Source organism: Hydra viridissima, unplaced genomic scaffold, assembly GCF_058129835.1.
Source record: "Hydra viridissima isolate aposymbiotic clone 2 unplaced genomic scaffold, HvirCarnegie_v1 scaffold_5, whole genome shotgun sequence".
Lineage (NCBI taxonomy): Eukaryota > Metazoa > Cnidaria > Hydrozoa > Anthoathecata > Hydridae > Hydra > Hydra viridissima.
Window position 1 is genome coordinate 9929383 of NW_028324304.1, and position 25927 is coordinate 9955309.

The 25927-nt window shown below is 28.9% G+C and overlaps 1 protein-coding gene across 2 annotated transcripts in view; it reads left to right on the forward strand.

The window, feature by feature from the left end:
- LOC145188598 (lysine-specific histone demethylase 2-like) overlaps positions 1-24840 on the forward strand; it is a 38735-nt gene extending 13895 nt beyond the window's left edge. For both annotated transcript variants that reach the window (XM_090089437.1, XM_090089438.1), the window contains exons 7-21: positions 4594-4735; positions 4809-4935; positions 5067-5130; positions 9472-9642; positions 10188-10262; positions 12555-12689; positions 13160-13337; positions 14296-14354; positions 15513-15713; positions 16573-16647; positions 16915-17031; positions 18467-18592; positions 18701-18820; positions 20810-20962; positions 24538-24840. In XM_090089437.1, the coding sequence (XP_089945563.1) occupies positions 4594-4735; positions 4809-4935; positions 5067-5130; positions 9472-9642; positions 10188-10262; positions 12555-12689; positions 13160-13337; positions 14296-14354; positions 15513-15713; positions 16573-16647; positions 16915-17031; positions 18467-18592; positions 18701-18820; positions 20810-20962; positions 24538-24627 (1833 nt within the window). In that variant the 3' untranslated portion in view covers positions 24628-24840. The remainder of the gene's footprint in view (positions 1-4593; positions 4736-4808; positions 4936-5066; positions 5131-9471; positions 9643-10187; positions 10263-12554; positions 12690-13159; positions 13338-14295; positions 14355-15512; positions 15714-16572; positions 16648-16914; positions 17032-18466; positions 18593-18700; positions 18821-20809; positions 20963-24537) is intronic.
- Positions 24841-25927: the final 1087 nt, after the last annotated feature.

Consider the following 25927-nt stretch of genomic DNA (forward strand, 5'->3'; position numbering starts at 1 on the left):
TCTTAAGGAGTCAGTGGATTGTAGCTGTGTACCTAAACAAATTGAGCTATAATATGATATTGAAGAATATAATTGACAAACATTAGGATTTCTGGCAATGTTATTTTATTATTGATATTACTAGAGGACTCTCTATAATGTCATCATAAGAGATGCCTAGATTTATTTTGATTAGATTTCAAGATTATTATAAGCTTTAGAATCCTGCAATCTTTGATAATGTGAATTTAATACACTAACATATATGTCACATTGACTCAGGTAGGAGTATTTCAAATAAATAGCATATTACTACAAGTAGAGCTAAATATTTAGCTAAATCAATCCAAGTACTTCAGCCTAACAATTTGTATATTATAAAAATTGAAAAACAAAACTTTTTACCACATGCAACAATTTTCATATAAAAAGGTTTAACAATTTTGGATATTTCTGCGAAGAATTATGTTCAGTGCTACAGAAACAAAGTATTGTTATGATTTTAACTTTTTATGATATGTACGTCAGAGCGTACAAAATAAAACAAAAATTCAAATTAATCATGTACGCTCTTATTCACGTAATGGTGGATTGATATTGTTAATTCCTCTTATACAAAACCCTTTTTTTTCTTATCATTGTTAAAACAAAAATGGAGCAAGACTAAAATTAAAACACTTAAAACTTTAAAATTAAGTTTAAGCATATCTTATGATAGAGTAGAAAAAATATTCATTTTAAGAATAGTAAGCCAACCAGTGCTTTAAATAACATGTCAAATAAGTTAAAGAGTGTGAAGTAGTGAATCCAAATCCGGATTTCAGAATTTCGGAATTCCGAAATTCCGTCATATTTTGAATTTTTAAAAATCCGGAATTCAAAAACGCAAATTCCGGATTTTTCGAATTTAGAAGTTCGATTATTTAATTCTTTTTTTATTTTTGAAGTTATTTAGAACTGTTTTTATAAAAACTTTTGTTTTTTTTTTATATTATGTATTTCTTCCGTTCTAAAAATTTTAATTTTTATTACTAAAAACGTTTTTCAACAACAAAGTTGTCATCGTCAGTAGTATAATACAACAGTTTTTAGTAATAGAAATTAAAATTTTTAATACGGAATAAATACATAATATAAAAACAAAACAAAAGTTTTTTTTGGAAATTCTTAGAATTTCGAATTTAGAAGAACTTTTACTATAGATGGCAGCATTGTGTACTTTCATTGTTATAAATTCAAAAAATTTAAATTTTAGTAGGCTTAGGCTACTGCAAATGCATTAAAATTTTTTTATTAAATGAAATATTAACATTAAGAAATTAAATTGTATGCAGAGCAGACAAAGTAAGTCATTATATTAATTTTATGTTTCAAAAATTTTGTAGACTTACATTGTTATTGTTTTAAATCCCAACCCAAGTATGGTAGATAAATCTGAAGAAATTTTTATGGACATTTCAAAAGAAAGCTCATCAAATTCTGTGTGGAAATATTTTCTACGAGGGAAAACAAATCAGGTGGCGAAATGCATGCAATGCAAGCAAGTTTTAAAGATATTGGGTGGATGTACAACTCCCATGCACACACATCTTCGTTCTAAACACAACACAGTTTTGAACAAGCGAAAGTTTGATGAAAATACAACAGCTATACATCTGACAGTAACGATAGTGTTGTGAGCACAACCAGAAAAACGAACACGATCATTGATTTTTTCAAGTAAAAAAAAGATGAAACTTTTCCTGCCGTAGTAGCTAGAATGATTACTTCTGATGGTTTACCGTTTCGTGTTTTTTGTACGACAAACGATTTAAGAAAATGTTTAACAATGCGTGGATTTGGTGATATTCCAAAATCACCCACCAGCATACAGAAAGTCGTGATGGATTATACTAAAAAAATTAAACAATTGCAAATTGCTGAAATTAATCAATTAAAAAAGAATTTATGCTTTAGTCTAACATTGGACGAGTGGACGTCCTCTCGAAATAGACGTTATATGAATGTTAACGTTCATGGGTCGAAAAATATCTGGAATTTGGGTCTTTCTCAAATTAATGGTCGATTTGCGGCTGAAAATTGTGTAAAATTGTTAGAGGACAAGTTAGAATCATTTCAGTTAAATATAAGGAACGCTATATCGTGTATTGTAACTGATGGTGCTTCTATGATGCAAAAAGTGGGTAGATTATTACCATGTAAACAAATTTTGTGTTTTGCTCATGCAATTCAGATTGCAATTGTAAATGTGATCTACAAACAAACAGAGAAAGAGGTAGATGAAGATGATTATGAGAGTGTCCTAGATCTGGACTCTGATGAAGAAGATTTAAGTGATGATGAAGGAATGCAAGTGGGGACGAGAAATGAATGTGATGTAGAAATTACTGAAAAGTTTACATTGCGAAATGTAATCATGAAAGTTCGGGTAATTGTTTGAATGTTTTGACATTCCCCTTTAAAAAATGAAGTGTTGCAAAAATATGTGAAGGAAGATCATGGAAAGGAATTGCAGCTATTGCTTGATTCGAAGACTAGATGGAGTAGCCTGATGTTAGAACGTTTTAATCTTTTGAAAAGTTCAATAAAAAAGGCAATAATTGATATCAAAGCGGATACATTTTTGAATGATTCAGAATGGAATATCATATCTACAGTTTCTAGAAATTTGAAGCCTATAAAATTAGCCGTAGACGCGTTATGCCGTACTGATGCAAATTTACTTTCTGCGGATGCAACATTTACGTTTGTGTTAGAAAATTTTGATGAGAATGAAGAAATTGGCAGTGAAATGAAAAAAGAGTTTGAAGTTCAAATTAATCGAAGAAGAACTGTGGTATCCGATGTTCTTCAATATTTGCATAATGGGGGTAAAACCAAAATTCACAAGAACATTTTGCGTCGCTTGAAAACTGAAATAACCAAAATTATCATATCCCTAATCCAAAGACTTAGTGGTGAAGTAGCATTAGAAATAGACCCGACAGTATCTGAGTCTACTAAAATGGATGATGATAAACTTATCGAATCATTGGAAACTCAGTTATTTTTGCAGGAAATTCTTCAGCAAAAGATAAAGGAATCACTCTTGGAATCACGGTCAAAAGTTCTACAAAAATCATCGATTCATTCCGAAATTCGCAGTGAAATGAAATTTTGGGATGAAGGGGGATCCCGCAGAATGCTTTTAGAAGATCTTTACAAAAGTTTAATAACAATTCCACCAACTAGTGTGGACTCAGAGCGCGCTTTTTCCGCTGCAGGAGCATTTTCAACAAAAGTTCGATCAAGGCTCAACGACAAAACATTGGATACTTTGTGCTTTTTCAAAAATCAAAATGAAAATTGAACTTTCATTTTGCAATTTTATTTATGTAGTTCAAAAAAATTTTAATATGAAATATTTCCTTATTTTGTAATTTGTTTTAATTTTATTGTTTTGAACTAAATACATTTATGTTAAAAAATAATGTACTTTCTTTTCTTTATATTTTTTAAATTCTTCTATAATAATTCCGGAATTAAACCGGAATTCCGGATTTCATCTCCTGTAATTCCGAAAATACGGAATTCAGTTTTTACAAAAAAATGGATTCACTAGTGTGAAGATATCACAAGAAAAGAATAAAATTGAATAAATTTTAGAAATTAATTCACTGTTAGTGTAAATTTATTGAACTTTACAATTTGTACATTTGATAATGATTTTGAAAACAAAGCACTAAGAAAACTCTTGGCATTTTTAGCTGATTTTATTTATGAAGTGGGTTTTTCAACACACAATACATGTTCCCAGTTAAAAATCACATGCAAAAGGTTTTCAGCACATTTCTTTGCTTTGCTCACAAATCCTCAAGACTAAATCCATGTGTAGAATAAGCGCAAATTTACTAGAGTAAAAAATGTCAAGATTTTTTTATAATCTTCATCAAAAAATCTGTCAAAATGTCTCAAATAACTTCTAAGGTAGTAGTTTAGTTAAAAGAAAGCATATGGGGCACTAATAGTACTGTCATATAAGGTTTTATATAGAAAAAGGTGCATATGCTGTAAATAGGGCTCAATCAAGAACAACAGTTTTGACCGCCCGAAACCAAAAATTTTGGTAAGAACATGATAATCCTTGTTTTACAATGTTGTTAGTATATTCAACTAGAGCACATGTGTTACCCACATTATGGCCTGGGGGCTTGTAATAGGCAGTAATCAGAAAAGTTTTGTACTGGAAATGAAATAATCAACAAAAAATCAACACTAAAACTACCATAAATTTTGTTACATTGCAGGGATTGGGATAAAATTTGACCCAAATCTTGGTATTGGCATAGGCTACATTGCCACCAAATTTTAATGGTCTACGAATAATGGTATGGATTTTATAGCAAATTTTTTCCAGTTTTGATACTTCAAAGTCACATTTTTCCTGCAGATGTACCTAAAAGATTTCAAAATTTGCACCTGGGATCCTGGGATGTGTATACTACCACCCCATATAACGGCATTCTTGGGTCAGCTAGGTTGGCAATATTGGATTTCATGATAACAGTACTTTAGACTTTTTCTTTAGAAGTGTTGAAACTTCTCCATTATGATTAGTGAGTTGTGATTTTTTAGTATGTGACTTTTGCAAAAGATCCCAATTGGATTAAAAGTACAATAGCACTTCCATATTTGAAAGATAGTCCTGCTACTCCATTTTTAAAAGATTTTTATTATGATGGAATAGGACAAAGTCCTCCAACAGTTACAAATGAAGGTACTTTTTTCAAAATTTAAAAAGATTTTTTAACAAAATAGTTAAGTTTTACATTCAAATAAATTCTTTTAAGAGTCACCTACAAAATTCGCTGAAAACATGGTTCCATTCTACAGTCCAGAAGATTCTGAAAAAGCCAGGTGTATATGTGCTGATGTCATGACTGCTGAAGAACGTCAAGAGTTTTTGCACTATTTAAAGTAACATTTAAAGTTGCTTAATTGATTTTTATATGTTAAAAGTATTATTTAAAGTACAGATTTAAATAAAACAATCTATTTAACTTATAGGTTCTGTAGTTAAAATCTTTATAAAAACATTAAAATTTCAGAGATCCATCAATGTTCCTTGGTTTGCGAAACATGGTTATGGCCATGTGGAGTTTAAATCCAAAGGTAGGAAAAGTTTACTATTAAGGAATTAGATTCTTAATATTTATTTGTAACTCTTTAATTTTTTCAATCAGGCTAGACTTTTTTAAAAATGAAAGTTTAGCAAATATCATCTTTTAATGGTACTTATGCTACAGCTTATAAACTGTACACAAAGAAGCATTTTTTTAAAAATTAGATGGTTTTGTAGTTTTCTTTTGTTCTTTTTCTGGTGAATTTCTTCTTAAACATCAAAAATTGCCTGGTAACATTTTAATTTCCCATCTCCTTTAGTATCTTCCCTCTGTGCACAATTTTCCTTGTTCGGTAAGAAACTAGAGTTGTATGATGGTCACTGTTAGAAAATTTTAGGGTGTATCATTGATGAAAACACCCGAAAAAATCCTTTTGAGGGGTGATAGTACATACCAATGTGATATCATTCCAAGTATTTTTAAAATCCAGGATTGGCGTCCGTGAGAGAAATTTGCGTTTCAATGTTTTCCTACAATAGTCATAATTAAAACCAGTATTCTTGATTGAAAAACTTTATAGAACATTGTTTTTTTCTGTATTTCATTCAAAAATTATACATTTTGCAAAAATAGCAAAGCAACACATGAATAAAAGAGGCTTCTAAAGACTAGTTTCAGAAAATAAATTAAAAATAGGCTTCTATTCTACTCTACCAAATTTTTTCTTCTTTCTGTTTGGAATGTCGTTACACTAACTAAACATGCTTACTGTTAAAGTCAACAACACAGTTAAGCAAATGCTTTCCATATTCTGGGTGAGTTGTCTGCCTCTTGAACCGTTGCCAGTGAGGCTTAAAATTTGAATGAAGTGCTTCTGTGGCTTGTTCACTATAATGGCCAAGACCTTTATGATTGTGAGAGATAAACTGAGACACATGGAAGAATACAGCATGAACCTTTGGTGTGATGGTTGCAGGAAGATCATGGTATGAACTTCTGAAGTTTTCAATGTGTTCTTGGTAATTTTTATCAAGCTGCATTCCAAAACAAGCCACGACCATCTTTTCAAACTTTCTGAATGTGTCAATGAATGGAAATGCTGCAAATGCAGCTGCAGCTTCAGCCTTTTCCTGAAGAATGTCTACATTTTTCAACAGCTTTTGGCAGTGGTTTCCTTGAAAATGTCCACCATGGAAGGGCTGCAGAGGGATGTTTAATGCCTCAGGCCAAGTCTTGCATTCTGGCCAAATGTTGGCCAAGTTTTTGTAGAGATGGTTGACAACACCAAGAAGCAAGTGAAGTTCCATGGGTGGGATTGCATCCAGAATAAGAGACTCATCTGGGAAGTTCAACAAAGGTGAGTGGATGACATTTCCAAATTGTTTAGCTTTTTTCACATCATTTCCATGAGCAATGAATTCTTGGTGTGCTTTTTTAATGCCTCCAAATGTTCTCAAAGAACCACATTGTCCAAGTTTTGAAGAATCAGCATCACACCAACACCATGGATGTTTACTGGCATGGGATTGAATTCCACAGATGATATTTGCAACTTTCATGTCACAAGACAAAACAAAGTGAATTGAATTTGGCTGTGTTAGTTTCAAAAGGTTTTGTATGTTTTCATATGTTTCTGGCATTCCTTCAGAGATGGCAATTAAAAGCTGTTTTTTTACTCCAGAGTCTTTGAAGGAAGAGCTGCAAAGCTTCGGTGATTTTAAGACTGGACTTGTTGGTTCTGGAGTTGTCTCTAGAACACCCAGACTCATCTTAAGAAAGTCTCCACCCCCATCAACTCCAATCTTAACAAGGGGCTGATCAGAAACATTTCGTGCATATAACACAAACTGCAGTAGGCTGGCAACATCCTTGCAATGTACAACATCTCTGATTGTATCACAATTGGAAAATTTTACTTTTGAAACAGTGAAGTAGTCATCAAGCAACTTTCCTTGTTCTGAAAATTTTTTAGCAAAGTAAGGCTCAACAACTCTCTTAATAGCCCTGTATTAAGCTGAACTTTCACTAAGCTTTCAGCAGAAGGTGGTTCCTTGAAAAGTTGAGTTGGTGCTGCTTTTCCTAAAACAAAATTAAATATTTTTTAAAAATTGAATGGTGGATTTATGAATATCGGTTTTCTAAGGCATAAACAAGAAAATATCAATTTCTAAATTGATCAAATGGACATACCAAGTTTGAGTGGTAATTTAGGACTTCCACTTGCATGGCTAAGTTGCACAGTACCATTGGGTGATGAATCATGTGTTTTCAACACAGAAGAAGCCACAACCTCTGCACCTTTGGTGTCTTCTGCCACAACCTCTGCACCTTTGGTGTGAGATTTTGCTTTGTTTGGCATTTCAAAACTTTAATTTCTTCACTTAAATTTTTTTGCAAATTACTAAAAACACGAAAAATTCAAGTTTAACTGTAACAGAAAACAATAACAATTTTGACAAATTTTAAGCTGTAGGGCTGTGGCAAATAACAAAAAAACACTCAATTTTTATCAAGTGCACTTTTAATGCTTATCTGCTTCAAAATAAACTTTAAGACTTAATATAAACTTAAGACTTTTTTATTTTAAGACTTAAAATAAACTTTATTTGGTTGTTTAATTCATTTTTTTTCAAGCAATGAAAATTTCATTTTTTTCTGTTTTAAGCAAATATTTAAATGCAAATTTCTCTCACGGACGCCAATCCTGGATTTTAAAAATACTTGGAATGATATCCGATTGGTATGTACTATCACCCCTCAAAAGGATTTTTTCGAGTGTTTTCATTAATGATACACCCTAAAATTTTCTTACAGTGTGGTGTATATGATTATATCTCAATTGAAATTTAAAAGGAACTAGTGAACAAAATCACATTTGTTATATGCGAGAGTGCAACAAAGATGCATTCAATATCTAATGAGGCTAAGGAGAAAGGGGGTTAGATGTCACAATTATCCAATAAGACATGTTGGAACTTTCAGGTTGTATGTTTAGAGATTTACAAAAGGAACTACAACATTTATTATATTACATATTATTTATTATAAAATATATTATACATATTGGAGATCTGAGATTTGAGTGTAGAACATAATAAAAGTCTCTGTGAACATCAGATTATATAGCAAACCCAGTTTTCTTTTCATGATCAAATGAAGGCAATTGGAGTTGCCCTAGGCATAATACAAGAAATAAAGAAGAGTATGGGGATGGAGACTGGGGACTCTGAATGGGACTCATTTGATATTAAAGCTAAAAAAGTAATTGGAATGTTTTTTATTTTTTTAAGTAATCAATGATTATTTTTTTGATAAAAATTTTTGAAATGAAAGACATGAGTTAATCTCTAAGAATCTTCGTTTTTATATTATTGGTTTAAACCAGCAAATAGACAGTATTATATTCTATGAACTATTTAAAGAATGAGTGAGAAATAATTTTTATGTTAAAAAAACTGTAAAAAATGTTCATTTTTGATGATTTAGGACAAAAGTTTACAGACAACCACAGGCAGCTTTTTTTTACTTAAACAATTTTTTACTTTAAAAACTTGATTAGTAAACAATTCAGTTAGCAAACAATAGAAAGTTGAAGTCTTTTGCTAATAAAAAATAACTCTTCCTGATATTAATGATATTCTAGATAAGCAAGCGTACTCCCAACTTTTGTGTCTTGATTGTGAAGATGTAATGAAATTTGAAATAAGCAACTGCAGTCAAATTAGTTATAATAAAGTCTTTATTCTTGTGTTAAAACTTTAATAAAATCTTTTTTTGGTGGATTTTTTATGCTATTCCTGACTTTCACACACTTGCTCATTAAATTTAGTTGTGTTTCGGTTAAATAACCTTGAAAATACTTTCTGCTTAAAAACACAACAGATACTTAGTTTAAAAGGAGATTGGCAGACAAAATTTAAATTAAGAATTAAACTTAAATTACTTGTTTCCATAACACTCAAAGAAATGTTGTTTTTTTTTGTTGTTTTTTTTTCCAATTTTAAACAAGTTATTAAGAAGGGTTTTAGAAATTTTATGCAACAGTTGTTCTAAATACATAATTTTGCATTTCTGTGATCCTTTTCTCTTCAACTATTTGACTTTTTTATTTGAAATTTTTCATGCTGCAGAAATATTATTGAATGATAGTCAAAATTTGTTTAAATGCCAAATGAATATTAATTTTAATGAGTATGTTTAAGTAACAGAAAAAAGTTTTTTAGAGAAAAGTGGTTAATATTTTGACCTGATTGAAAAAAGTCAATTCAACAAATTATATAAAAGTCAGCTTAAAAAGGTGTCATATACCAGTATCGTAGTTATTTGAATTTTCTTTCTACCTATTAATATTCTGTAGGTTACTTCTGAAATGAATTTATATCTATTTTAGCAATACTTGACTCATAAGTTGTGTATGAACAATATCATATGCAGAGGGTTGGGGAGAGTCACATTATCTGAAGAACTTAAAAAAGTTTTAGATTTCTTGACAATTAATGGTTACATAAATTTCGGAATACTTCCACGAGTTCCCAAACCCTTCAATTTGAAATACTGGAAGGTTGGTTAAAATTATTTTATTTCATAATTTATTACTGTTGGTGTTAAATATGTCTTAATTATTGAGATGTTTACATTATTTAACATTTTGTTTACATTTGTGCAAATGGTTTTCATTTCATTTTCAAGTGAAATTATAAAAAATGTAAATTTTTAATAATTGGATTTGCGCTAAAAAATAAAAAAATTTGATACATTTCTGGTGGAACCCAAATAAAAATGTATACCCCATTGCATTTTTTTCACATTTTTAGAAAAATGGAAAATATTTCATTGTATAATTATTTCCTCATCAACCTCGGTATAATCAACAAAACAATCAACAAATATGGAACAATTGTTTAAAGTTCTCTTGCAATGTGAACGGGTAAATCCGTGAAACTTTTTATAAAGATAAAAATTTCCTAGTTTAATTAGAATATGCCAAAAAACCCAAATCCGCATAAGAAACTATGCAGATGCAAACAAAAAAACTAATTTCAAGCTTTGAACCTATTTTATTCTAATTATATTATGAATCATTCGTAAATTATGAAAATTATTTAGGGTTCTGTGGTAATTATTGGTGGAGGCATAGCAGGTGTTGGAGCAGCAAGGCAACTACATAATGCAGGCTGTAAGGTATGAATGTAACATTGCTTTTTAAACAAAACTTCGAAGAAAGAAAATTTTTATCTATAAGTAGTTTATATTTAATATTTTGAGACATTTCTTTTTTATCCAAACTAAAGATTTTTAAAATGTTAATATGTAGCATACTAAGAGTATGGCTAGAAGTCAGAATTGAAAAATGAACAGTAGTTTGTCAAAATAGATTAACAAAAATTGTATTACATTTGAAACAAACCTAAAATATCGTTTTTATGATTGAAAAAAATTTGCTAAACCCATTTTACTTGATGGATTCCTGGGACCCATTTTACAATTCTGACACATTACCATTTTAGCATCTTTCTAACTATTAACTTTCTGTTTTAAACACTTTTTCTATTCAGAATTAATTTAGTAGTCTTTTATACTCTGATATATTTTAATCTGTTAATCAACTTAATGGAAATGCAAGCTGGGAAAAATAATTTTGATAAAACATCAAAACATCCTAAATAAAGTCAAATTACTTTTATCAGTTTTTGTTGTTGTTTCTAATGAGTTTAACAGTTTGACTGTTTTAATCATTCTATATATGAGAGTATTTTAGATTCAGTTCATGAAAATATTTTGAGAGGATCGCCTTGGCATAAGCTGTAACAATATTTGTTAAAGAGAATTTGTTTAATGTTTTCAAACTTTTTTTTATAGTTGTGGGACTAGTATTTCCTCTCTAATTGCTCTGTTTTTTTTTTTGTTTTTCTTTTGGTGCTTTAAGAAAAGCAATTAGTAAGTTCTAAAGAAGATTTTTGAAAATAGTTAAAGAAATTTTTTTAAATAATTAAGTTCTACAAAAATGATATAAAAAGCTGTAAAATGATGCAAAAACTGAAATATGAGATTGGGTGACCAAAGTTTAACGAAGTTAGTTTAACTCCTTTCAAAGTTTGTTTCATATTTGAATATGATGAGTTAAACATAATTATTATAAAAATGCATTTTTTTTTTTTACCTCATTTTTTAACAGTGGGTTTTTATTTACTTACCAGGCATAATTGATAATATCAGAAAAAAAGGGGCAACTATTATACCTTGAGTAATAACTTATTCTTTATGCCCTTGCATTGTTCCTAATAATCAATACCAGATTCTACTTTGGGATTTAGGGTGTTGTTCCCTGGAATGAAAAAGTGAACAAAACTTTTATTTAGCAACTAATTCTTAGTTAATACAAAAGTACAAAAATCAGAACAAAAATCTAAAAAAAGTTTATTTTACTACAAGATTCGTTGACATGTCAAAAGAGAAAAACATGGTTGACAAACAAGAAATGAAGTATGAAAACATGAACATGAAAAATAAGATTAAAAAAGAGAAAAACATGGTTGTTAAAAATGTTTTAGGTTAATAAGGGAGTAATAACTTATTTTATTTTTTTTGAAATTTAGTACAATGTCATAATATTTATTACAGACTAAAGAAACAAAAGTAGGAAAGAAAAAAAACAACAATCAAACATTAAATATTTACTTACCAACAGCAGATTTTTCTTTTATTATTCAATTTCCACAAAAGTCACTGAAATGTTGTCAGTCACTCTATACTCACTCCTAATGGCCAAATGAAGAACTTAGAAAGGTTAGTTTTATCTGACCACACACAAATGGCATAGCAATTCAGTTTGTCTTAAGGTAAAACTGCTCCAAGGTACAACATTCTCCCTTACTTATTGTTAACTAAACTTTTATCGAAAATTTATTAACAAAAGAAAACTGTATTTCTTTTTGTTTATTAAACATGCTGTGCAGGAAAGTCTTAGTGAAAGTCTTCCTTCCTTTTCCATGCCTATTCTTCTTGTAGATGTTTTTGAACAGAATAGATCTTGTCTTGATCTTATTTCTTTAAAAAAAAAATCTCTTTAATAAATGTGTTTTGTTACCGCTTACCAAGATGATTCTCTTAAAATATTTTCATGAACTGAATCTGAAATGCTCTTATGTATTTTATATAAGCATAAGCATACCTAATCAGTTTGAAATGATAAGTTAGTTAAAAAATTTCTAATCCTGATTAGAGTTTTTTTTTCACCTAGATTTTTTTTGTAGATTAACTTATAGCAGGAAAAGGAAAAAAAGGTAAAAAAGGGAGTTGTGTGAAGAAACATACATACAGTAGTTTAATTGAAATATACTCAGTAGTTGTATTAAAATATCACAGTGGCTGCATAAAACTTAACGAGAAGTTAGTAAGATAACATGAAACTTAATGAAAAATCAGTGAAATAACATTTACATTTGAAAAATTTTAAACTTATTTGATTTTTAGGTTACAATTATTGAAGCATCTGAGCGATGTGGTGGTCGTGTAAAAGATGATTACACACTTGGTAATTGCATTGGATTGGGTGCACAGATAATTACAGGATGCATTAACAATCCACTTTTCATAATGTGTGAACAGGTTGTATTGCTGTTTTCTCTTTAATTTTTCTTTAGATATTGATTTTCTTTTCTCTGCTTTGATTGAATTTAAAAGACTTCATGTTTTGTTACACTGATTGGTCTATAATATCAAAAATATACTGTACAGCTTATATATGTACAACAATTTTGTTACTACCTGGCATTTTTAGTTCTAAAAATGTTGCAATTTATAAATTATATGTACAGAAATTTTGTTACTTCTGTAAATAAGTGTAACATTAACATCCTTAAAGCTATTCATAACATCAAAAAAATCTTGCCAACTATGCATCATTTTTTTCTAATGTTTACAATGTAATATTTAAAATGCAACCTTAAAAGGTTCGTCTTAAAAAAGTAAAAAAGCTTTTCACTTTGTTAAGTAATTTGAATAAGTTGAACACTTGATCTATGCCTATAACTCATATTTGACTAGTATTGTAAATTACATGTTTTTCATTAAATCAGATCAATCTGCCCCTTCGTTATTTGGGAACACGATGTGACCTTATTGATGATCAAGGTTTATCTATAGATCCTGCTTTAGACCAAGAGGTTGAATTTCGTTTCAATCTTATACTAGATTCTCTTGAAGACTGGAAGCAAGTTATAAATAAACAAAAGCATGAAAAATTTTCTCTCTCAGGTAAAATTTTATGCCTTAAAAATATAGAGTTTGCACAAATATTTAAAAGCTATTAGTTATGTTGTCACTTCAATGATTTGAATGTAGTGAATGAACAAAACCAAAGTTTCAGCCTAAAGTACCAAAATTTGAGTGAAACCAAAACTTGAAACCAAATTAATGCTAAAATAAAATGAAATAACTGTTTTACTTATAATTAAATGATCAGTACGTGAGATAATTGAATAAATAAATAGAACATATGACATTTTAATATTAGAAGCTCACTTAAAGAATAATTTGAGAATAATAAGTTGAATCAATTATGTAATGTTGTTTTGATTAAAGTTATTACAACTTATAATTAAAAACTGATTATGCCCCAACAAAATAGAAACAGTTTAATTAGAAAATCATCATTAAAAACTAAATCTAAACTTAAAAGAAATCTACTAATTAAATTTTCGTTACAGTAATAGTTTGTATCAAAGTTTTAGCTGAAACCAAACAAGTAGAATGTTGAAAGCCAAAACAGAGTTTACACTCTCTGTTTTGACTGATACCAAAGCTGAAAATTTCCATTTACTATTTGAAAGTGTTCTAACAATATCTCTAAAATATCTGTTGAATTGATTTCATTATATATAAAAGATAGTTCTTACGCACACTCACATAAAACAATGTTCTCATTATATACAACACATAGCTTATATGAACACACACATTTATAAAACAATGTTTTCATTGTATGTAAAACGTGACTTTTATATACTTCTATGCAAAACAGTATTCTTTTTATTAATTATCTTTATATAATTTTATGGTAAGTAAAAAAAACAAGTTTAAAAAAAATATTTTGTTCTGATGATTTCTTTATGTTCTCCTTTTGTTTAGAGCAATTTACTTAACATGATAGTTTTGATTTTGATCAGGATTTTTGAAATAGAAAGAAATATAGAATTTTTTTTTTTCTTTCTAGAAGCCCTGGCTGAACAGCTTAAAGAACTTCAAAAAAATATTTGTAAAGACATGACACCAGTAATTTTATCTATATTAATTATGTGTTAGAAAATTTCAAAACTTTATAACTATATATCATGTTTTATGTCTCCAAGAAATTTTATGTTTTCATGTTCATATTAATATTTTAATGTTAAATTGTAAAACATGGCAGAACTAAGTTCTTTTTTACATTAAAAAAATATAGATTAGTAATAAAACAATATAACATGTAACAAGAAAAATCAAGTTGATCCATTCTTAATCCTACAATACCTGATTACAAATTTTTTTAAAATTTTAATGTTTAGAACATTGATAATAATAAACCTCTGAATTTTGAATCTAATCCAGTTGAATCAATTTGGGTTTAGAGAGACAACAAATAAGTTCCATGATAATATCCTAAAACAAATAATAAATACTATTGAAGAAAACTTCCAAAACAAATTTACAACAATTTTTCAAAATTGGTTCAAAGGCATAGCCTGAAAGAAACTTTTTTAAAAATACTGTGATATTTTAAATATTAGATTTGGTGTTTATTGTTGTTGCTCCAACATTGATTTGTTCTGCTTTTTTTATTGCTTTATATTACTATTATGTTCAATAACATTTTAAAATATCTGGCAACCTGATGCATTTAAAATGATGCTGTTTTTCTTAAAAATACAAGTAAAGATTAGGTCAATATTTTCTTTAATATTTATTTTATGGTGCTTTAAAAAAGCTTTTTAAAAAAAAATGGTCAATGTGCCTTTTTTTTTTTTTTTTTTTTTTTTTTTTTTAATAATTTCATTTTTTTGTAGTGATTAAGAAAATATTATACTATTGTAGTAGAGCATGATATCTTAAATCATAAATGTTGATTGAAAAATTTTATCAAGAATAGTCTTCAAAAAATGTAACAACTTTAAGTACTATAATGGTTTTCTATACATTAAATTTGTTGCTTAGATTAGTTTGAATACAAACATGCATCTTCTAGTATTCTTGTATTTACTTTCCTGTGATCTCCAATAATTTTTGCAATACAATGTTTAATTTAGTTGTTAAATATATGCTAATGTTGTTGCAAATACTTTAATAAAATATCAGTTTGTAGGAAAAATATCTCTGTTAAATTTTTTTCTCAGATTTATATTATATAGAGCATAAAACTACTGTTTGATAAATTTTTTGATTTTATTAATTTAGATTGAGATGAATCTTTTACAATTTCACCTTGGTAATTTGGAGTATGGTTGTGGTTCATCTCTTCAAAATGTCTCAGCTGTCCATTGGAATCAAAATGAAGAATTTCCTCAATATAGTGGTGCACATGCCTGGGCTGATGATGGGTTTGAACCTGTTATAAAAAAGCTTATAGAGGGACTTAAAGTTGAGTACAATTGTCAGGTATTTGAGTTTAGTATTTTTTTTTCTTTTTGTTTTTTTCATTTTTATAAAAATTGTTTTAAAAGTTAATGTTAAAAATACTTGTTTTAAGATCCTAATAATGACAATAGAAATATGAAGACTACCACAGCAAAAATAATCAGATTGCATTTTTTTATTTTAAGTAAATCCATTTTTAAACATCTTGGCCATAAAATTGGGCAGTGATTCCTAAATAAATATACAACTCAAAAGCTATAAATGCTAACTAAGAAAGAATTTGTTTTTCTTTTAGTAATATTAGGTTATTAAACTCCTTACAAAATCACCATTTTGGTCATACTATTGAATAACAAGTTGTGATTGTAAGTTTTTTAAACAACATTGCTAAACCTTTTATATATTGTGATCTTCACTCTAGCTTTTTTTTTTATCAACCTAATTTTCAATAGGGTTAAGGTCCAGGCTGTTTACAAACCACAATAAAGCATTTTATAAATTTTATTTATGGGACACAATAAAACATTTTTTATTATAAATTACCACTGCAATTTTCATGCATAGTAATATTCTTAGATATTTATCAATAATGAAGGTAATAGTTAATTTTATGGTTGCTATGTATTTCAAAATTTTAATCTTTCAGTAGATAAATTCTTAAAAAATAAATAACCAAATAGTCTAATTTGCTTAATTAATTACTCTGCAGATTAACAGCAACATGATCTTATAATAATAATTGAAAATGCACCACAATCCAATTGATAAATGTAAAAATGTTGTTTGATTACTTTTCCTGTGTGTTGTCTACATATATATATTTAGCATGTATAATTCATATATAGAAATGATTTTGTTATTCTCTTGCTGAAAATTACAGGTGGCTTCAGTTGACACATCATCAAAAAAGGTTTCAATTGAAACTAAGTCAGGAAGGAAATTCTCTGCAGATAAAGTATTTTAATTTTTCTAATTCTCTGCAGATAAAGTATTTTAATTTTTTTACTACTTTCCTGCTTTTCATTTTTGTTTTTCTATGTTGTATTTCATTCATCTGCTATTTATCAACACAATTCATTCATTTATTGTTTCTTACAACAGTTTATTTATCTATTGTTTTTTATATCTATTCATTTTTTGTTTTTGTTTTTGTTTTTCATTTCACATTTTAATGTTTTTTAATGTTGATTACATATTATACTTTTTTTTTTCTTTAAAAAAGGTAATATGTGCTGTGCCTTTAACAGTATATCAATCAAAAGCAATCACCTTCAAACCAAGGCTTCCAGAAGAAAAGCAAGTAGCTATAGATCGTCTTGGAGCTGGTTTGATTGAAAAGGTGAACTTAAAATTAGGTTATTCACCATTTTATAAGAAATTAGATGTTTGCTGTTTATTGGTTTTTTCCAATTAGAGAAGTTTAAAACTTTGGTAATAGTTGATGCTTTTAGTTTAAGCTTGGCATTTCACCTAAGCATGTATTTAAGGTTGAAGAATTCACTGGACTTTCTGATAATTTAAAAATCAGAAGTATTTAAAATATCAGCAAATCAAATGAAAGCCTTTTATAGCAAACTTCAAAATTTTTTGGCAACATAATGGCATATTTTTCATGCAGGAAATGGCTATATAATTTTGAAAGTGTGGCTCAGTAAGTAATTACTTATCATTTCATATATGTAAAATGGGCTGATAGATTGGTATCACCATTTTTCTTGAAATCCTTAAATTTCATAAGGTAGCAGTAACAGCTTTGAAATGTATTGTTAGTAAACTTAACTAATTTTTTCAATTTTTTTCAAAAATTTGATAGTGCAGGAAGCCTCATAGGCTTTTTCATTAGTTGTCAAATATATGTATACTCAATTTGAAGAAAGAATTGTAGAAAACTTTTTCCTGTGACTTTACTAAACTTTTTTTTTAAACTTGGATACTTTGGTTGGTAAAAACTTTTTAATGATACGCAGGTTGGTGAAGTTAACAGCTATTTGAAAGTTGTTATGGAAATGATAAAGGAATCTATTAATTAGCTTTTCAACTCAGGCAACAAAACAAAGTTTTGTTGTCTGAATTAAAATGCTGACCTCATACTCTTACATAACAAAAGTGTCAAACTAAAATATTTAAATCTAAATCCAATATTTTAATACACATCATGAAATGATTAAGTCTACAAAACAAAAGTTGCTGATCATCTGTTCAACATATGAAAAGAATTTCATTGGCTAGGGAAAACACAATATGAATAACAGATACATTACCACCTTGAAATCACTGATGGTCCTGGTAGCTTCAAAACCATCTTGAAGTCTCAGTTTTCAAGGCATGGAGCTCCAAATTAGTGGGCTACATCAAGACCATGTGTTAACTATTTAGGTGCATATTTTAGGTGGTGATCAAAGCTGAGGGCTGTTTTATTGATGAATGATCTTAATGTTTTATTTTGCAATTGTTAACTTTTTTTTGCTTTCAGTATTTTTTCAAAAATTTTTTTTCAGTATTTGACTATAAAAAATTTTAAAGTTTAAATCATACAAGGTATTTTTTGATTGCCCCAGGACAAAGAAATGTCTGGTATTAGGCAATAGAGATTGCACAGTTTTCTTTTTGCACTAATTTATTTTAATGAAATAATTTTAAAGAAAAAAAAAAATTCAATGCTAAGCATTATTATTTGTTTTTGTTTTTTGTAAAAGATGATTTCGTGCCATATTTTTAAGCTTAAAACAAGTTAGATATAAATAAATTTTTATTTATTATCATGATATGTTTAGATAGCTCTAAAATTTTCAAAGCCATTTTGGCGTAATAAAATTGGTGAAGCAGATTATTTTGGTCATATTCCAAGTTCTCCTGAAGATCGTGGTCTATTCTCTGTCTTCTATGATGTTTCAAAAGGGGTATATTAATTAAAGTTTTCAGTAATTTCAACTAACTGTGCTGTAAGTACTGTGGTCTTCTGCTTTTACCAGATGTTTTTTATCAAACTAATTTTTTTATTTGTTTAGAATAATTATATCTTAATGACTGTGGTTGCTGGTGATTCTATTAAAATAAAAGCTCAGCTTTCTGATAAAGAACTTATCCAAAAGTGCATGGTTGTGCTCACAAATATTTTCAAAGATGAAGTATAAATAACTTTCAATTTTGATATACTCTTTTTTTTTTGTATTTATAAATTTTTTAAATGAAAGTTTTTACTTTTGATTTTACTTTAGAACTTTATTTTCATGTGTCCAATGATGTATTCAATACCTATTACCTTGAGCCTAAAGCTAGCGCCATTCAAGGCCAGGATATTGCTGACTATTTTAGAACCATGTGATCAATTACTTCATAGAAAATTAAATAGAAAGATAATTAAAAAATTGATTTCACAATTAAAAAAAATAATTATTAAATATAGAATTTTTGTTCACATAAGTTTCATAAAGTTAAAGAGCAGTTTTTAATTACATAAACTCTTTGTATTCTTTATATTATGTACTGAAAAAAAAAAGATGAAATACCACAACTAAGTAAGAACTTTAAAGAACATTGTTAATTTTTTATTTTAATTTCAAAAAAATGAAAGGAGCCAAAAAAAAAATATTAATTTGAACTTTTAGTGTTTCTAAGGGAATTTATTATAAAGCAGGAGATAAGCAACCAGCATTCTTTTCAGAAAAGAGTTCTCTTTTTTCTTTTTTAAGTTAATTTTTTTAAAAAAAAAGGTTTTGCTGTTAAAATGAATTATGCAAGGATATCTTGGTGAAAATTTTTTTAATGACTTAATTCATTTTCCAACTTGCAGTTGAAAGACTAGGTTTTGATTTCACGTAATTCTTTAATCATTGATAACTCTGTGTGGATTTTTGAAAGAAATATTATTTACAGTAATCATCAAGTGAAGCATACCCAGAAAAATTACCTTCAGGCATAAGTGCAGAACTTATTCTTGTCTCTAACCAATTAATTTGCATCATCTGATCAGTGACTTTTGCCTTAATCTTTAAGTCTTAATCACAAAGCTTTTCATTAACTTGATGCATCTTCTAAATTAATGCTTTCCAACAGAGCTATAATTTTGATTCACTACATCTTTTTTAGAATTCTTTTTAGTTATTCTAGAATTATTTTCTAAGGTTTGTAATGTAACCATAGAATTATTTTCTAAGGTTTGTAGTCTAACTGAAGAATTATTTTAAGGTTATTAGTATAAGTGTAGGATAATCCTCTTTCACTCATCTGGGTTTTTTGTGTTGTCATTTCACTACACAACCTCCCACTCTATATACAGAATTACTGGTAGATTTTTTAGTGCAACAGTAACTCCCATTTAGTAAGTTTGATTGACAATATTCAAAGTGTTGTTGAATAACAAAGCCTGTAAAAAGCTAATTTAAAAACTACCCCATGAATCTTTGTGGATATCTAAATTGTAAAGGTTTTTTTCTTTTCTTTTTGATGTTATTATTTAGACACTTGTATTGCTGACTTTCATTCTTTGAATAGAAAATGATCCTTCTTCTTTGATTTTAAGGCTACAATCACTTTTACCCTCTTTCTGAGGTTGCTCCTTTGGAGGCATCCTGTCTGTAAACGGCTTTTTTAAAAAACTAATCATTTCCTTAATGTAATTTTTGATTTTAGTATTTTGTGAAAATAGATATACAGTATATATTTTTATCAGTTTTTTTATAAGTTTTAAATGAATAAACCTGTTTCAGCCTTCACTTTCTAAGTAATAGTACATTTTAAACTTTTGAGAAAAACTTTGAATAAAAATGAAATGTGTTAAAAATGTTTTGTAAAGTTTCAGTAATACTGAACAGTATTTACCAGCTGTAAAATCTTCATATTTGACTCAAAAAATTACGTTTTTTATAAGAAAATATCTTTGTGGGTGGATTAGTTGTAGAATTATAAAGTGATTAAACTTATTTACTTCATATATGCCTTAAATATAACTTTTGTCTATCTGCTTTTACATATTAAATTCCTTTTCTTTTGTAATTAATTTTTCTCTTCGTCCATTGAAATTTAAAAATAACTGATGACTTTGCATTACTATGGTTGCTAATATTTATTGGAATAAATTCGTCTTTTTTTTTTACATTATTATACTTTCAATGTAGAATGTACCTCAACCTACCGCTTATGTTATGAGCAGTTGGGCAAATGATATAAATAGCAAAATGGCTTATTCTTATGTCAAAGTAGGCAGTTCTGGTGATGACTATGATGTTGTTGCTAAACCAGTGGGCAATAATTTGTTTTTTGCCGGCGAGGTAGGTTATTTTTGTGTTCCATAAATACTTAATTGCAAAATTAACACACCACATATACATTTCGATTTTTTTTAAATTGTTGTCAATATTATCATACATTTTGACAAACATGTTAAGAATAGAACACATGAACACAGTTATTTCGATGATAATAATAAAATTGACTTTGAGGGTGGTGAAAAAAAAACAAAACAAACAAAACCAAAAATATGGCTTGTTTAACAAAATACAGCAAAATGATTATTATTGTTATGCACACTAATGCAGCTTAAATTGAAACATTTTGACTTATCAATAACATGTATTACCACCTCTTGATGTTATTACAGCCTGACAGCGCCGTGGCATACTTTCAATTAGAGATCTAATCTTTTCTTGAGGGATATCTTCCCATACGCGGATAAGACTTTGCCGCAGCTCGTCTTGACTGTTAGGTGTTGGATGTTTGCTTCCACCATCAATAATAAAAAACTCTGTGCGAGCTATTAAAGATATTCCGCCCCATACCATCAATGAGCTGCCTCCATATAAAGCGGTTTCTTGAATGTTAAAAGCAAAATATCTTTCATTTGGTCTTCTGTACACTCTTGGGCGGCGATCATAACTTAGTCAAAATCTTGACTCATCTGTAAATAAGACCTGTCCCCAATCATGCATTTCGTAATTCATGTGCCTCCTTGCAAAGGAGGCATATGCCTATCCCTTCGGTGGTCTAAAGAAAAACTCTTAGAAGTACAGATATAATTCTGAGGTTTCATTATAGGTGTTAAAAAAAGACTTAAAAGTACAGATTTGTCAGTAATAAATAATTTTTTTGATAAATTTGTTCTCATTCAATATCAAATTTAGCTAAAATAGTTCAGGATTCGCTACAAATAGTTTTATTGTCATCAAGTTTCAGAAAACTATAAAAAAAAACAGTGGTGATTGCTACAGGTTGTGAGTTGTGTGGTGGATTGTGTGGTGGTGGTTTGTGTGGTGAGAACAGCAAATATTGCACCTAAGTAATCAAACTTGTTTATCATCTCTCATTTTGTGATGGAAAGGGATAAATGAACGTAGCGTAATGTAAAAAAATGAATCAGTAAAAATGAAACAGAGAAGTTTAACCTTGTCAAGGAACTGGATTTCAGTCTATCCAGAGGTATTTTACCTAATTTGATACCATTTTTTTGGAGAGATATCTTGATTTATCTTCAGTTTGGTATTCAAACTAAACCAAGAACGATGATAACCCTGGCTGAACTGTCCTGCATTTTTTTCGGATTTTGTTGATTTATAGAAATCTTTTTCCGATTTTGCAAATAAGTTCGAAGTTTTTAATGCATAAAATAAAAACGTTTTTAATGAAAGCTAAAAATGAATTTTAATCCTTGTCAATGAATTTTTGAATGATCACACTGAGAGGAATGACAGCATCTTCTTGCTGTAGAAGATAGAAGATGCGAGCTCCAACAAAGATTATCTGCAGCCAATTAAGCAGAAAGAATAAGTAAAGTGTTTCAATTTACGAATTTACGATTTTTAATACTAACATTTAAAATTAATGGTTTAAAAGTCTCCTTTGCTTTTGCTTGACCTTCTGTGAACTATATTACATAAGTTAAGTCGCAAATTATGCAAAATCTGAACCACTCATTGTTCATCATAATATATTTTGCAACCGCATTTTAACTAATTAAGGGTAATCATTGATGAATAAACAGAAGTAGAAAATAGTCAATTATTTCAACTGCTAAGGTCCTAGCGAAAGATTCGAAGAAGTAAGTATTTGCAACTGCCGGGAACCCAAAAAGTTATAAAATCTAAAAACTGGGGAAAGTTGCGGTTCTCTGCGGAACTGCAGCATACACACACATATATACATACACACAGTGGTGATCATAGAATTATCACACCCCATAATATTTTCTTTTAATTGCATTTTATAGATTGTTTCTCCGTATTTAATTTTAATAGTATTTCTTATGATAATTTACAAGTTGGACCTTGCACTATTGTTTGGGCTTAATACGATAATGTGACAATAAAAACTTTTATTGTCAAATTTCGTTATGTGGGTGGGTTCAATGAAATAGCACACGCTAGTGGAGAATCCCATTTATCAAAAATTGAAGTTTTTCAAGTGAGAACTGGTGCAAGGAATTGTAAATATTATTTGTAACATAAATTTAGTTTTCTTGTAGTAACTAAACATGGGTCTAAACTAAAATTGCTCTGTAGAAAAAAGAAAAATAATGTTAAGTAAGTTATCGAATGGGGTTAACATTTCTCAAATTTCGCGTCAACTAGGGTGTTCTAAAAATTGGTTTCATAACTGTCGTAAACATTAAAAAGTACAATACACTGTTAGTAAAACTCAAAAGCCACCGCTAAGAAAAACTTCAACCAATATGGATCGCTAAGTTGTAAAGATGCCTAAAATAGAACCTTTTTTAACATTCTCATGAAATAAAAACTAAAGTTGGAGAATAGTACCACGTAGTTGTGTCGACGTCTTTGTTTACAAGAAGTCGAGCTTCGAGACTGTATAGCAAAGATGTTTCAAAACAAAATCGATTAAAGCAATTAAGGTTTCGCAAAAATGTTCCTAAACAAAAATGTTTCTTTTTGGAAAAACGTTTTATGGGCTGATGAATCCAAGTTTAATCGCTTCCAGTCTGATGGGAAAGTATATGTTAAGCGTCCTAAGAAGCAAGAAGACAACCCATTTTACACTCTAAAGACGGTGAAGCACAGTGGGGATAATATTAAGGTTTGGGGAACTTTGTCCTGGCGTGGTATTGGTCCCCTGGTCAAAATTGATGGAAATGTTGATCAATACTAATACAAAGTTATATTACTAAAGGTAATGGAGTCGTATGCTGATGATAACTTACCTGTTACTTGGATTTTAATGCACGACAGCGACCCAAAGCATACCGCAAGATCTGTAAAATCTTGCCTTGAGGAAAATAAAATTAATGTTCTATAATGGCTACCCCAAAGTTCTGATCTGAATCCGATCGAGAACTTATGGTACGATATTGGTGTGGCTTTACGAGATAAACAAACCTCTAATTTTAATGAGTTTTGAAGGGAAATTCAAAAATTCTGGAATGCCACTACAGTCGAACTATGTAAAAGGCTTGTTAACAGTATGCCATCAAGATGTGCTGCAGTTATAAAGAATAAAGGTTATTCAACAAATTTTTAATGTTAGTTTTAATGTTTTGGTGTCGACTTTAAAACTGCACAATTTTTTTGTTTGATGTGCTATTTCTATGATCACAACATTTCGTTGTATTTTGTAAACTTTTCAATAATTTTAGTTATTTTTCAGTTAAAAATGTTTTTTCTCTTACGATTTATAACTAATAAATAGGAATTAATTAACATTATCATTTTTTTATTTCCCTAATATAAAAAGAAATTATATTAACTCTGATAAAGAAAACGCTAGGTGTGCTATTTCTATGATCATCACTGTATCAATGTGTGTGTGTGTGCGCGCGCGCGCGCGTGTGTGTGTGTGTGTGTGTGTGTGTGTGTATAATGAATATTTGGGTTATATTTTGATAATATATCTATTACAGGTAACAAATCGTCAGTTTCCTCAGACTGTAACTGGTGCATATTTAAGTGGCCTACGTGAAGCAAAAAGAATCTTGTTATGTGAAAGTTGACAGACAGTTGATTTGACATGAGATAATACGCCAAATATGCTGGTCTTCAATTTAATGAAAGCCTCTTCATATCAAATACATTCTTGTGGAATATTAACACCAAAAATGGACCTCGTGACTTTTCAGAAGAACATTTGACCAAATTAAGTTTAAGCGACACATTTTTAGTCTGTTGATTTTTTATTTTGACTAATAAATTAACTGGGAATTGGTTGCCGTTTGTTTTTGTACAAATGAATTTTGATTCAAGTTGGCTATGAGGACGAATTTATTTAAAACTCTACTTTATTCCCATAGTGGTCTAGAAAAGTTTATTAAATGAGTTTATTTATCTTTTTTTTTTTTTCACATTTAAACTTCATCTCCCCAAAACCCTGTTCTATTTAAATCTTTTTCAGAATTTTATTTTTTATTTTGGTAATGTGCCACCTTTAGCTGAAAACATTTAAACTTCGCAATGATCTTATAATTACGCTTGATTAGTTAACGATTTACCTTTAAATAGAAAAAGATTGAATGGTACCACTCCATCAAACATATTTCTATGAAGTAATGAAAATTCTGAGAAAATCTTCTGATTGATTAGAGCGCTGTTTGGTAATTCCACTTCAATGTATATAACCATTAAAAAAATCTAAAATGTCACCATTTAATTCAGAATGACTTAATTTTTAGATTTCTGAGAAAAATTATTACAACCAAAAAAAATCAAGAAAATTGAAATGAAAAACATTTAGTTTTAATATAGTGGTATTATAATGAATGTTGACTTTTTAAAAGATTAATTAGCAGATAAAAACACTTGGATATTATCATTATCATACGTATTTATCTAAACAGAAAATCCTTTGAAATCCATTCATTGTATGTTAACTCCCGTTTCATTGGATTTGTTAACAAACAGACGTGCTAATTTGTTGTTAGATACAAATACCAACTAAATGGTTTCTAGATAACCCTGTTGTAATAGACTACAAAACTGAACAGAAACCATTTTTTTCAGTTGGAAACTTCGTTTTGAATGCTACGTACAACTTCTTAAGGTTGCCCAGTACATTCATGAAATTTCTTTTTTCCAAGTCTTTTGATATACGAATCTATTAGTCTGTTACATTAAAGTATTCAGAAGCATACTTTCTGGACCAAGACTCATGAGTCATTATTAGCAACTGAATCTGAGTATTTCTGTTTGAGTTTTTTTATTTTATATTTAATGGCTTCAGTAATTTTGTCCGAATCTTGGCATTTTCATTTTCATCACAAAATTAGAAAGTTGTGGCGCTTTATGTTAACAGATTTT